Here is a 15,003-nt window from a genome sequence, read left to right as displayed (position 1 = left end):
TGTGCCAGCAAGACTCAAAACCATGCATTTAAGAAATAAAAAAATTAATAATTGTTTTAATCAAAGAAAAGAATTTAAGACTAATTACCTTTTTTTTGTATTTACCCTTTCCACTACCTGAGGAAGACCCGATACCGGCGGACAAACGCTTTAGCTTAATCGAATTTGTATATCTAAGGGATTTCAAATAAATGGGATAAAAATACCTCCCAACGATCTTTCCTTCAGGCGAGACCGCTGGTCGGTTTTTGAAGGGACCATATTTTCATTTTAGAACCTAAAACAAAAGCACATTTACTTTTCCTTGGTTTTATTTTCTATCTATTTATATTATCTAAAATTTTCTTTCTAAGAAGAGGAAAACAGCCCGGAACCCTAAACCTATGTTTAATTATGCAATAAATAAATAAATAACGGTAATAAAACAATATTTAGGCCTTAATAATTAGAATAAATAGGGACTTGTTCATTTAAGCGAATTTGAGGCAGTCTTTTAGTGCTCCAAAAGATTTGATATCGCAGACTAGCTTTTGGAAATTAGGCGGCCATTCTGCTGAGGTGATGGTCTTTCGCAAACGTTCTCTTTCTGCCTTGAATTTGATACAGCTGAAGAGTTTATGTTTGGCGTCTTCTTCAGTGCTGCAAACGGAGCATAAAGGGCTTTCTCTTTTCTTATATTTATGAAGATAGTTTCCATGTCCTGATAGCATTTGAGTGGTCCAGTAGTCGGGGTGTAGTCATTTTGCTTTTTGTCTTTTTTCAACGCTTGGGAAAAATTTGGATATTAGCCGACCTTTATTGCTATTTGTCCATCTTTCTTGCCATGATGCCCTTGACATTTTCCCCAAGTACTCTCTTGCCTCCTTCACCGTTGTGCTTCGGAACCGGTCTATTTCTCCTTGGCTTGCTCCTACATCAATAGCCTCATTTTTCTTTTTTTGGTGGATGACCACCCTTTCTTTAAGGACTAGGTCTATTGGCGGTGCGTTGGCTATTACTTGTAGGGCATGTGTTGAAATCGTCCTGTACCCTTTTGTGGTTCTTATAAGAGCTATTTGTTGGCTTTGCTCTATTATAGCTTTGCTAGACTAATTACCAGTTTGGTTCAAATCAACCGCAGTAGAAATCTGTTTATCTGGACTGGAAGGGACCGGTTCTTATCTGGAGATCAAAAGTCCAGATAATCCGAAAATTTGTGATTTTATGACTATCGTCATAAAAACGGAAAAAATCACAAAAGTGAACACTTATTTGTGTATCAAGTAGCTTTTAAAGTAATAGATAGTACAACTAATTAAGGTTTTTATCTCAACTAAAAACTTAATTATTTGTAATAAATTAATTGGTCAAGCGGACCACGAAATTAGTGAATTTAATGATTTAAAATGAAGTATACTTCACTAAAGCTCTCCGTCGCCATTTCAATTGTCGTCGAGAATCCAAACCGATTATACGACATTTGAAAAATGGCAAAAAGGAGGGAAAATTCAAAAGGTGCAGTTGAGATGGGAAGTTGGTGTCCGAGTGGATCGAGGTCACGATAGCTCAAGTGGTAGAGCAGCGGCGTATCTAGCCGAAGATCGTGGGTTCGAATCCCGCTCGTGCCATTGACTTTTTTATCTCAACTAAAAACCTTAATTAATTGGTCAAGCGGACCACAAAATTAGTGAATGTAATACATAGTTTTTATTAGTTTTATTTTTGTTTTAGTCCAGACGCATTTCTCGAAAAATTTATACGTAAAAAATACCTAATAAAAATACACATATAAAAAAAAAGTTTCAATGGAAGCCAACATACAAACGACATGAGATAATTTCTAGTCTTTTAAAATAGCGAACACCTTTAATTTTTCTTTTGAACAAAAACTCTCCTGCCTCTTTGAACATGCGACTAGTGGAAGGGCGATTTGGTAGCCTTTACGAATTTCAAACGATGAATAAAAGTCCCATAGTTGAAGTTTTTAAAATTAATATACATACATTGAGAATTATGAAAAATTTATTTACAAAATGTGTGGTGTTTAGTGACCGTTAATTAATGATTATTTGGAGATCGTGGGACTAAACCACTATAAACTACGATACCAGACTGCATCTCACGCTCTTCAAATAATTTATAAAAAAATATTTTAAAACACTGTACTGATCTGTACCCAGCTGTTATGGAAAATAAACAAATAAATAAAAGTGGCTATTTTCCTTCTTTCTTTTAGCATATTTTATATTTACTTTACGTACCTATTTTTTCTACATATAGACAATTCTAATAAGTGGACAAAATCACACTCCTGAATAGTGCTCACTTATGGGAAATTCGATTGTATACTATGTAATGTGATTTTTTTTTTAACACTATGTATTTAATATTCTGATTAAATTTTAATAGTATAAATAAATAATTTATTGTCCAAACCACCTTTTTTCCTTATTCCAATATTTTTGAATATTTATTTGTCTGGTGGAAATATGTCGTTCCTGTAGTCGTATCTATTTTGATCAATTTTCTCATTAAACTGATAGTTTTATGAAGAAAAATCCTGTAAAAATTCATGCAAATATTCACATAAATTCAACGTGCTATCGTTTGTGGAAAATAATTAACAATTTTTTTTTTAATTCACTGCAAACATACTTGAACTCACTGCATTTCCTAATTGGCATAGTCAAATCATGCACCTGGTTAGTTTGGAATTTTTTTTTCTCAATATATTCCATTATCTAAAAATTTTCAAATTGTTATTAATGCATAAAAAAATGCATTTTTAAAATTCTTACTTGGCTAGAATGAAAAAGCATAACTCGAGCCAGTTTTCCTTTTGCATACTTCTCAGCACCTTTGTTCTGTTTTCAGCACGTTAAACCAATTGGTAAAATTTTTCAACCTTTTCCTTTTGTTTCAGTATTTTGTAATGTTCACTGCTCATTTATAAACAAGAATGATCATGACGATTTTAACTTTTTTAAAAATAAATTTGTCTTGCATTCCAGGCTGTCATGATAAACAAAAATTTGAAGGCTCCGTGTTTTACATAAATCGGCCGAATTTGATCACCTGTTTGATGAAAATTTGAATGAAACATTCATTGTCCAAAATTAAATTAAATTCATACTTTACCATTGGAACTGTTGGTTGGAATTTTTTTTTTTCTCATTACAAATATCTCATCAGTTTACCAAATTTTGGTAAAATTTTTCAACTTTTTCCTTTCAGTAATTACTTTTCCCATTTATAATCTTTGTAAATTATTTTTCCTCTTGTTTCAGTATTTTGTAATGTTCACTGCTCATTTATAAACGAGAATGATCATGACGATTTTAACTTTTTTTTAAAATAAATTTGTCTTACATTTCAGGCTGTCATGATGACGAACAAAAATTTGAAGGCTCCGCGTTTTACATAAATCGGCCAAATTTGATCACCTGTTTGATGAAAATTTGAATGAAACATTCATTGTACAAAATTAAATTAAATTCATACTTTACCATTGGTACTGTTGGTTCGAATTTGTATTTTTTCTCGTTCCAAATATCCCATCGGTTTACCAATTTTAAGATTTTATGCAGTTCGAAATGAAAGAAAAACCGCACAGAATAATGCGTTGCACCATACTTTTCATAAAATATTTAAAACTATAAAAGTCCGATACATTACCTTTGCATCATGTGCTCGATTTATTGAGCCAAGAAAATTCCTTGACTAATTTTTTTTTTTTTTTTGTGATATAGTCCAAGAGGAAAATACATACCTGATGTTGTTTGAAAAAGATACATATTGTACGATGAAGAATAAATATTTTTAAACAAATTACCTGTTCAGCTTTTTTTAACATTTTAATAATAAAAATTAAACATAAAATAAACTTTAAAAAATGAATATACATATACCTACCAATTTTATGTAGTGTTTTCTTCTCTGCTGTTATTCGGTTGGTTGAACCATTGCCTTGCAATTTTATTTTCTTGGTGCATCGCCTTTGTCAAAATGCTGCGCATAATAAAAATATTAATTAGAATATATATTTTCAACTTTTAAGCTATATTACAACTGACCTTTTTATGATTAGCGTCGATCGGGTTGATTACAAAGCTGAATGTTTCAAGCCTTCTGAAACGTAATCTTGATAATATAAAATTTCTTCTGTCATGTAGCATGCATCTAAATCTTAATGTTATTAACTTTTACTTACCTTATGATCAAATATTACCGTTTACAGGAGGGAAAAAAAATACAAAGAAAAATTGGTAAAGATTAACTTTTTTTTTAAATCGCGGATTAAGGAACGCGTCCAGGCGGTTAGTGTTGTCAAGTGTTGTTATGTCAAAACAAAAAGCCCATCACCAAAAAGGCCTACCGTGCAGGTGCAGATCAAAACTAAAGAGTGAGGGAGAAGGCTGAGGCGAGCCCTTACCTGTCTCTCCCACTCGGGCCGATGCTGATGAACAGCATCGGCCATAAAGTTAAAAATAAAATGCTTACCTCCTGAATTCTGTTTATCGTTGTCTGTAGTCTCCTCGTTGATTTCTAAAAAATATAAAATAAAAAAGTAAGTAAAGCCTTGATGAGAATTAAATTGTTTTATTTACCGCTTGCTTTGCTGACAGTGGTGTTTAGAGCCGTGGTGTTTCCAGGTGAAACAAGATCATCGTCGTCGTCATCAATGGTCAGATCGTCAACGTCTTCAGGTTCGATATCATCGGCTGTCAAGTCAGTGGTCGTGGGCTTGGTAGAGATGGGGGAAATTTCCGGTCTCGGCGTATCATTCGCCGAAGAGAGGATAGGCGTGAGCGGCCTCGGAGACGGAAGACTCTTTTTGGACGATTCAGCTTCGACAGGTTTTATTTCCAAAGGTTTGGTCGGGGCGGGTTCGGGCAACGTGCTCGCCTGAGACGGATCCGGCGTTTTGGGCGGTTTGACCGCCGGCTCGGGCGACTTGGGCTTCGGCTTCGACCTTTTACGCACCATCGGTGGCGTCGTTTTCGTAACGCTCACCTTTCTCTTTCCCGCAACGCTTTTATCTTCTGTCTCCAAAGCCGTTTTGTTCTCTGTACGTTCTACAACTGAATTTAAAACCACCAGTCGAGTTATATTTCAAAATTTTAATATTCAAAAATAAACTGATTTACTTTTTGATACTGTTGCCATTGGTGATGAATTGTCGATCTCACTGCCATTTTCTTTAGTCAATGAAATAGATGACATATTAGAAAATCCTAAATTTAAAAAAAAATTTCAAAACCGTATCTGATAATGGGCTAAGCAACATAAAACCAATTTACCATTAATATCGATTCCATTGTCTTTCCCAGCGCAGGTGTTTTTCGTTGACTTATCTAACAGAAAAATAAATAAATAACAATTTATGAAAATATAAATTTTAAAATAAATACCCTTATCATCTTTAAACTGAATTTGGTCTATGTCTTGGTTGAAAATTGAATATGAAGATCTTGACGGAGCCCAGATATTTGCTGCAGAAGAAAAAAAAATTAATGTACTTATACTACTTCTTACTTCTTGGTATAATCCTACTTCTATCGAATTTATCATAATCGCCTGCACCGATGGTTCTCGGGAAGGGGAACACAGGCGGTACAGGAGGACAGCTGGGCGGCTCGTCGGCCAGTCCTTTGACGTGCAGAGCGTGTGCGACACGCAGGAGACGCTGCAGCATGTCCGGCTCGATGTTCACCTCACCTCTGTACATGTATTCGATGATGTAGCGAAGCTCGCGGAAGGTGATGTCGTTAAATATGATCATCGGACACTTATCCTCACACTTATCAAAGAGTTTCTAAAAAATTAATAATAATCAAGTAAATGTACAATTTTTAAGAAAAATAGAGCATACCTTGAAATACGCGCTGCATGAGCTGAGTATGATTTTATGCACTCGCATCTGCTGACCCTCTGATACGAGGATGCAGTCTGTCAGTTCGTTCGTAGCGAAAAGGCTCTCAAACTCGTCCAGCAATGTGCTCTTGTGGAGATTCCACTTCAAGCAGTATAATTCTTGTGTCATCATTACAGTACTTTTCACTTGGAACTTTCCTGTAAAACTACAAAAAAAAAATTTCACAAAAAATACATTAAACGATTATTTACACCTAAGAGGTTTGAACAAGGATTCTACAAATTTAACGCAGAGTCAGCAGCTAATTAAACATGATTATATTTTCCATGCTATGTGAACATTACAAAGCATAAATGCACTGAAAATAATATTTGTAAACAACTAAATTCACTAATTCCGTGGTCCGCTTGACCAATTAATATATTACAATTAATTAAGGTTTTTAGTTGAGATAAAAAAGTCAATGGCACAAGCGGGATTCGAACCCACGATCTTCGGCTTGATACGCCGCTGCTCTAACCACTTGAGCTATCGTGACCTCGATCCACTCGTACACCAACTTCCTATCTCAACCCCACCTTATGAGTTTTCCCTCCTTTTTGCCATTTTTCAAATGTCATGTAATCAGATTGGATTCTCGACAACAAATGAAATGGCCACGGAGAGTTTTAGTGAAGTATACTTCATTTTATTGAAGTGAATCATTAAATTCACTAATTTCGTGGTCCACTTGACCAATTAATATATTACAATTAATTAAGGTTTTTAGTTGAGATAAAAAAGTCAATGGCACGAGTGGGAGTTCGAGGTCACGATAGCTCAAGTGGTTAGAGCAGCGGCGTATCAAGCCGAAGATCGTGGGTTCGAATCCCGCTCGTGCCATTGACTTTTTTATCTCAACTAAAAACCTTAATTAATTTGTAAACAACAATAATCTGACTTCAAAGAATCAAATGAGAATTTTCCAAAAAAAAACAAACACTTGGGAGCCAAAAACCGGCCACCATCGGAATAAGATACTTGTAATAATTTGAATTTTTAGTCGTTTACTGGATATTTTTCAAGAAAAATATTAGATATAAATAAAAAATTAAACTGAGTAAAACAATTTTATCAAAAATATTGCTACAGAGCCAATGAAGAAAATATTCAATTCAGAATTTCCTCCTTTTGCGTTGATCACTGCTCGCATTCGACATAAATTCTATGAGGTGGAAATATTTTCATAATCCTCTAACAGCACCATTCTTAATCTGTGCAAAATCTCTGGCGACTTTTTTCTCTCTTTAACAATTCATCCCAAAAGTGTTCAATAGGGTTTAAATCGAAAGTCACGCTGGCCACTCCAAACATTGAATTTAAGCCCATTCCGAGTAGTCATCAACAATGCATATTATGCATAAAAATAAAACCGTGACTAATTACTGGCGTAACTTCAGATACATCTTAAATGTATTGCATAGCTTTTAGAAAACCAAGTTTGTGCGACTTTCCAAAGAAATGCCCACCCACCTCCATGGATTCTCCAAAGTGAAAATATTGTGGGGATATATCGCTCTCCTGTTCTTCAACAAACCCTCTCTCAACCGTCAGAAGGCCCCAAACAAAACCTCGACTCATTCAAAAACAAAATTTTAATCCAACCTTTCCATCCAATTTAATCTAATCCAGACCAACTTACGTGAGCGTCAGCGCGGTTCTTGTGAAACTTAACCGACTTGTGCCTTGTAAAAGTTATAGATCAGATGCAGGCCTTCTCGCACGTAATCCAGCTTTTGAAAGTCCTTGCCTTAGAGTGTGGAAACTTACATCGTTGCTTGATCTCAACAGCAGTAGAATGTCAATTACAGAGCAAATTAGAAACAATAAAACGATCATCTCTCTGACACAATGGCGAATGGGAATCTGGGAATATTAAGCACCCTGGCAACATCCAACTGACTTCTTCCATCTTCCAACAAAGTTATGATTCTGGCCGAATCTGTGTCACTTAAAACCATCACTCAAATTTTACTACTTAAAAATGGTACCACTTAAAAAAAAAATCAAACCACCGGAACATTAGAATGAAGATTTACAGAAATTTCCGGTGGCCCTAAACCGTTGTGGACCATCGTGGATGGTAAAACGTGATTGTCCATTGTTGGCCAAATCATCTCCCAGGATACTTAAAACCATGCTTTTTTTTTTAAAAAATTATCTAAAGAGTGTAAAAACATTAGTAACACTCTATTAAAGGGAATGAAGTTATTAATGCCGTATTTATGCTTTAAATCAACTATTAATCTTTGTGCATAATTATTATCGAAAATATACAAATAAATAAGTGTCTGATTTCAAGTCCAAAGTACTTTTAAAAAAGGCATCTGGTAGATCCAAATTATACTTCGTCACAAAATAGTTGACGTTTCGCATTTTAGCAGGTGCATCGTTGAAAACTATTTGCTGGACATTAATTAATATCCAGATAAAGTGAAAAATAGTTCATTTAAGGGAAATTCGTAGATCTGATAAACTTATTTTCTCAAAAAAAAGATTTGGTTGAAATTTCCGAATTTAACAAAATATCAGATAAAATGCAATTTTTCTCGTGTAAATTATTATCTTGGAAAGTAATACGATTCTCGGGATATATTTCATTAAATTTGTTTTCCTTCACCTGATAAACCAAGTTATATTAGTCCGCAATAGCAAAATACTTATTAATATTATTTCGTGTAAAATATTGCTTTATTCTGTTCAGTAGGAAAATTGTGAATTGCATTGATCTCGATTATCGAGTTTTGTGTGAATAAATAGATTTTTTCTTAAATTATGCGGCTCGGGCTCATAAATTTCATTTAACATGAAAATTATGATTATTCAGGGATTGTGAGATGCGGTCTGGTGTGATGTAGGTTTTGGAAAAACATATTCTTTATCGTGCCAACGTTTCAAACTTTATTGAGATCATCTTCAGGGCACAAAGTGTTTGTTTTGTATGATCCCAATAAAGATCGAAACTGACTTTTTTACCTCAACTAAAAACCTTAATTAATTGACAGATATTAATTGGTTAAGCGGATCACGAAAACTAGTTGGCACAATAAAGAAAATTTTTTCTAAAACCTACGTCACACCAGACCTCATCTCACGATTTCCGAATAATCATTAACTAACCTTCAACACCCCACATTAAAATTATGATAGAAAAAGATACTGATTATATTTCAATTAATTAAGGTTTTTAGTTGAGATAAAAAAGTCAGTGTCTCAAGCGGGATTCGAACCCACGTCCTTCCGCTTGATACGCCGCTGCTCTACCACTTGAGCTATCGTGACTTCGATCCACTCGGACCCAACTTCCCATCTCAATCCCACCTTTTGAATTTTTCCCCCTTTTTGCCTTTTGGTATTATTTAATATGTATAAAATTTTAGTTTTAAGTTTGTTTTTTCCTGTTCATAAATACGCGAAAAGCTCCTACCTAACATTAATGCTAAATTTACCGAAAGATTAATTTAAAAATTTTTTGTTTGTCATTATTCTAGATTTAGGACCATTAAAAACTGAATTAATACAACTTGACAATTTAATATACATACCATTAATATGACACTAACAAAATATACAGAATTATGAAAAAGCGAGACTTTACAAAGATTTTAACGAACAATAATTTAAATTTCTACAGCAATGACGATAAACCTTACTCGAAATGCTGAGAAAACAAAATACATAAAATAATTATTACAGGGTATTGAAAAATAGCACGGAATGTTTGAGGATAAGGGTAACCCTAGGTTCGACAAATAAATTCAGCTATTTCATGGAGAACAGAAGCTACTATACTCGATGATTTTTTTCAATTAAATTACAAATGATAATCGGCGCATACTTGACTAAAAATATAAGTTATTTTCAAAACTGCCCCCCTTTGGGAAAAACACTGGTCAGTATATTTGGCAAGCCCCTATTTCCGGCTTCCAGCTTTTCAGTGGTATCAGTTTGGCTAGGATAATTTCGAGGAAAAAAAGTATTTTCAGGTAAAAAGGCTGAGAGTTTTTGACGGGGTTGATTTCATTGCCAATAGGTAGTTCTCCATTTTGAAAATTTCAAAAGTCGGCCATTTTGATTTTAGCCTTAACGGTCACAGGGCACAACCGGCCACGTGCTACTCGGAAAAATAAAAGATTTTTCCTTTTTCCTGGGTAAAAAAAAACAGTTAATAATCCAAAAGAAAATAATGTCATATATTTAAGTATTTATCAAATATTTGACGAGAAAACAAGGACGAGTTTGGAAAATCCAAATTACGTTTCGTACTTTCATGCCACCCAGAGATAGTTTTTTATTAAAAACTATTAAAAGTTATTTTCACCAAGCAAAATAACATAATCCTACGCATGACAAATAACATTATTTTTCCATCGGGAAAAAAATTTCAATACGGTTTTCGCCCAAATCCATAGCCTCAAAACCCCAAGTAATAAAAATCCAAACGCATACATTTTTAATAAATTTAAAAAAATGAAATTTAAACAGACTTACCTTATAAATTTTTCTGGCCTTGACAATGTCGGTCCCAATTAAATTAAAAAAAAAAAAGTTTGTAGATGTGTAACGAGTCGGTCGCAAAAGATGAATGATGGTGGATGGGCCTCGTCGAACTTCCGCCGGCCGTGATTACCGAATATTTATTTTCCTCGTTATATTTCATAATACAACTTTAAAAAAATAATATATACGAAATTTAACGAAAAATTTATTTAATTTTTTTAAGTCGTGTGTTAATTTTAAGCGGAACTTTGCCTCGAAATACCCTCCTATACGCAATTGAACACGTAGGAAATCCCTTAAAATAGACATAGACTCTCTTCTATTATCAATATTTAATTAATTGATGTATTTTTTATCATTATCAATCAATTAATTAATATATTATGTTTAAATTGGTAAAATGTTATGTCAACTGTCATCACTGGCGCAAAATCAATCTCATGAAGGCTTATGCTCCAGTCATGATGACGTTCGATTTTTGAAATGAGAACAAAAACTCCCATTTTGGTTGAAAAATCCATAAAATGTTTGAACTTTCGATTTATTTGATTTATGTAGGAGTTAAAAATACCAATATTTTGATTGTTAAAATTAGAAACTTTTCTATGCAAAGATAATCGAGATAAAGAGGTCATTTAGGACTAAAAACATCAGCCGACTTTTATTTGAATTTATACTGGATATGTATTTATAAAGATAAACATATGTAATGATTTAATTAAATAAACCGGCCCATTGACGTTAAAAAAAATAATAAAGAACATGATTTAAAAAATCATTAGATGAGCTGGATCAGCCAGATCTCATGTATCAAGAGTAATGTTGATAGGTCTCAGAATACTTGATTCGTAGAAGAGGGGTCATCTTCACCTGATTAAGAATAGGCCGTGTGAGGTTGACACATGGACACTTTTGGGCCAAACCCTGCCACTTGTGTCCTACCTATTTGAAGAGTGCAATTCCTTGGCTCCATATAGAGAGCGTGTCGGAATGCCGCTTGATATGAGAAATGTGCTTGACATGGCAGTACCTGGGTACTCTGTTCCAATTCTAGGAGGAAAAAAGTACTGATAATGTTGTTTCCTCTAGTGAATGTATTTATTGGCGTGGATGCGAGAGGGCCAATGGCAGAATATTGACATCGACGCTCAATTAGGTTTGTTTTATAATAGGTGTAAAGGAATATCAAGTACTCCACCGCCAATGTGCATGGTTTGTAAATAGGAAAGATGTTTTTTTGGAATGAATGGATTTGGATCTAAGAACTGCACGCATTAGCTGACCTAGCTGTTGACAGGACCTGGAACCCAAACTCGGTGGTTGGAAGGATGACTGAGGAGACTGTCAATACCCAGGGTAAATATTGTCCATTATGAAAGCTGGAATCACCGATGAACTGTGGGAAGAAGAAGGCTCAACTCTGTACATATGCATGTGCAGATTTGAACTTATATCAGTAATCAGTCATTAAATAAAATTAACAGGTCCTTATAGGAGAAAAAGAACAATATAAAAAAATGAAACATTGTTCAATTTGACCAATCATTTGGACTTCATTATAAGAAATATGTATATATATTTTTAACAACAATCTTTTACGGTTTTAAGGTTAAGAGCCATTCTCTTTAATACACGGGGCAGAAATATAGGAGGTGGTCCAACATGGCTGAGGATTTGGCACTGTAATCATCCAAGGATCATTCACTAGCCAAGAGCTGCTCCTAATGAAACTAATGCAACATAAAACATTTTTTACAACATATTTATACTAATAATGGCTCTAACCCTCCTTTTGTCTTTACTGGACTCTGCATTCTCTACTCTCATTTTCCAATCCTCCTTTTTTATATTGGTCTCTCAACCGAATGGAGAAAAATTTTTTTTAGGTAGACAGTGAGGCATGACCCCTGGCCACACATGCAACATTCCAAAATTGTTGTTTAAGGTTTTTTACAAGATCCCAAAGCTTTTTCAACGACTGGGTATCCTTCAGGCCATGGGCTTTTCCTCTCCCAGGAATAGGAATCTTCTTAGCCTACCTTTGAACTGGAAATATTCTGCTGCCTCTTCTTCCTGGCAATATCTGCACAGGCTTGTTTCCTTCACTCTGAGTCTATACATCTCCAGAGTCTGCAGTGTCCAGTTAGCAGTCCAATTATTATTGTAGTCCTAACATGTCCTATATTTAGTAGTTCTGCCATTAGTTTCTACAACTGTCCTTGATGAACTTTTTGCATGTCCTCTACTTTCTCGTTGAATGGAGGGCTTATTTCTAATCCATTGTCAGATGAGTTCATGTTTTTGGCAGTTTGGTATGCCACAAAATGTTATCCTCATCTAACTTTCCTTGGCCAAACAGCCTCTTTGGTACCAAAACAAAGAGTTCCCCCCCTCTGCCAATGGCCCTAATGCCATCCCAAACTAAACTGCTCTGGACTTTTACTACCAATGTAGTGACCAAGAGTTTTGGTGAGCTGATCGTTGAGTTAAGGACTGTGTGTGCTGATGGTCAAGTTCTGGGACCTAGATACAGTGATGTCGGTAGAAACAGCGGAAGAAGGGACTTGTGTAGCAGTCCTACCACTTGCTGTTGAGCTGGTATGGTCGACTTGCTTAAAGTGTATAATAACACCTCGTCAAAAGTTTAAATCAGCAGGCAGTGCCCCTGCTTATATACAAAATCGCCCAATGCTGGTTGGCTGGAAAGTGGAGAGCAAGATCATTCCTGAACCGGTTGTGATGCCTACTGGAAGACTTGATGGTCACCACAGCCCTCATTGTGACCACCCGAGTAGACGTCTACTCTTCTTTTAACTAGCATTTTAATCTCCTTGGCATAATGTTCAAAAGCCATATTTTCTGCTTGAAAGACAGTAGCAATTTGCCCAAAGCCCTTGGTTTATTTATGTAAAAGCTCCTGATTCAAACTCCTCGATTTCGAGCTATACTAGATATGATCAGCATTAACTGAACTGTTTGCTTTTTTGAAATTGTTTTTCAAATCTTCATTTAGGGTAGCATAACAGGCATCTTCAGCTATCTGCTTGAAGCTTTACTTGATAATGGTCCTCATAAATCATATACCTTCTCCCTCCACCTTTGATACATCAGAGTGCCATTCTAGGACCCCTTTCTGAAAATTTAGTTTGCCTTTCTTTCAAAGGTCTCTACGATCATTTGAAAGCATCTGGCGAAGTTGTTTTCCTTTCATTTTGTCAGGTACTGTCATAGTCATCTCGTTTATTTTAATACTATCTAAAATTTTAAAAGTTTCTCCTTAGGTCTTGTTTTATTTTCTTGTTTCCCAGATGTCTGTTGGCACATTCGAAAACCTTTTGTAAGTGTGTAACGAAGGTTTTCATCTCTGTTGTGGGACAAGTTGTCATTGCTCCGACCTTGTTAAGATGTCTTTGTAGACTTTTTTTCTTTTGTGTCTTCTTATGGTGCTCCATGTATGATCTGGGATCTGACCATTTGGTGTATTGCCAGTTTTTGCATCTCTACCTAATGCTTAGTAGTGTCTTGACCTTGTCGTCTATGTGACTTCACTTGAGCTTTTGGTCATTAGGTTGGTACTTTGTTTCTTGGAAGATTTAGGCTTCATCCATTTTACAGTGGGTACCTTCAGATTTAACGTTCTCCTCGTGTAGATCTTTCTATGCTTAGGACATTTTGTAAACTGATCCAAATTTCCCTTCACAATCATCCACCAAGTCACCAAAGGTTAACAAAATAAAACTCTTCTCTTGCAATATAAAATATATTTGAAAATAAATATTTCATGATAGCAGAAGCTTAAAAAAAAAAAATAATAATAATAATAATAATAAAAAGAAGAAAAATAAAAAACGAATATAGATGCAACTAATGCAACATATGATCAAGAATTATACATGTTTTGCATTAATAAATTATCAAAGAAACTTAAGCCTAAAAAGTATTGCTTACCAATTAAATAACTATCTATTTCCTATATACATTCTTTTTTTTTTAATATTTTTTATTTATAGTTTTGTCATATCAAAAATCTGCAAAAATATCCAATTGCAACACTACCCGTAGCAGATTACATAATAAATGATTTTTTTTTTCAAAAAAGAAACAAAAAAAGACATATAAGCAGTCTTACAAACGAACAAATTATTTTATAAAATAAAAGGAAGGAACATGTTTTGCATTCGATTATAATAAAAATTAAAAAAATGCAAAGGCTGCGGTTCGCACACAGGGGAAAAAATAAGTAAGTGATGTAAAGGATGAGTACGCAGCTAGGCACAAAATAATAGAGAGAAAGAGAGACTAGAGTTAAAAAGAGTATAAAAATTGTTCTTCTCGAGGAGTATTTTCTTTTACCTTGCAAATAATACTGAGGAGTAAAAAGTCTTAATTTATAGTAACTTGAGTATTTTGAGTTAACAAAAAAAAAAATAGAAAATAATATAAAAAAGAACCTTAAAACACAAAGAAAGCAAAAGATATGTTTGTTTTTATTAATTATACAACCTAGTTTGTTTTTTGAAATGTATCTACTATATAATTAATTATTTTATTATCTAAAGCCTAAATTTACTGTTCTTTAAAATTGTTTTTATTATCCTGAATAAACAATA

At 34.3% G+C, this 15,003-nt stretch overlaps 1 protein-coding gene across 7 annotated transcripts; it reads right to left on the bottom strand.

Moving 5' to 3' along the window:
• Positions 1 to 2,703: 2,703 nt before the first annotated feature.
• On the bottom strand, positions 2,704 to 10,501 carry LOC106667408 (protein abrupt-like). 7 transcript variants are annotated; one of them, XM_014395339.2, is made up of 14 exons: positions 10,385 to 10,501; positions 5,852 to 6,059; positions 5,533 to 5,794; positions 5,391 to 5,471; positions 5,280 to 5,333; positions 5,127 to 5,213; positions 4,587 to 5,060; positions 4,480 to 4,524; positions 4,053 to 4,164; positions 3,486 to 3,987; positions 3,349 to 3,422; positions 3,118 to 3,285; positions 2,778 to 3,054; positions 2,704 to 2,720 (listed from the first exon to the last, which is right to left on the bottom strand). In XM_014395339.2, the coding sequence occupies exons 2-9, from the start codon at positions 6,023 to 6,025 to the stop codon at positions 4,082 to 4,084; spliced, it is 1,260 nt and encodes a 419-aa protein (XP_014250825.1). In that variant the 5' UTR covers positions 6,026 to 6,059; positions 10,385 to 10,501; the 3' UTR covers positions 2,704 to 2,720; positions 2,778 to 3,054; positions 3,118 to 3,285; positions 3,349 to 3,422; positions 3,486 to 3,987; positions 4,053 to 4,081. The 7 variants fall into 7 exon arrangements, with proteins under 7 accessions (XP_014250825.1, XP_014250824.1, XP_014250823.1 ...); XM_014395338.2 differs by having other exon boundaries at positions 3,118 to 3,282; XM_014395337.2 differs by having other exon boundaries at positions 3,118 to 3,422; positions 3,486 to 3,632; positions 3,892 to 3,987.
• Between the last annotated feature and the right edge of the window lie 4,502 nt (positions 10,502 to 15,003).

Source organism: Cimex lectularius, unplaced genomic scaffold, assembly GCF_000648675.2.
Source record: "Cimex lectularius strain Harlan isolate CLEC.00 unplaced genomic scaffold, Clec_2.1 scaffold10, whole genome shotgun sequence".
In the NCBI taxonomy this organism is placed as follows: Eukaryota; Metazoa; Arthropoda; class Insecta; order Hemiptera; family Cimicidae; genus Cimex; species Cimex lectularius.
The sequence above is the reverse complement of the archived record's forward strand: the minus strand, read 5'-3'. Positions and strand labels throughout refer to the sequence as shown.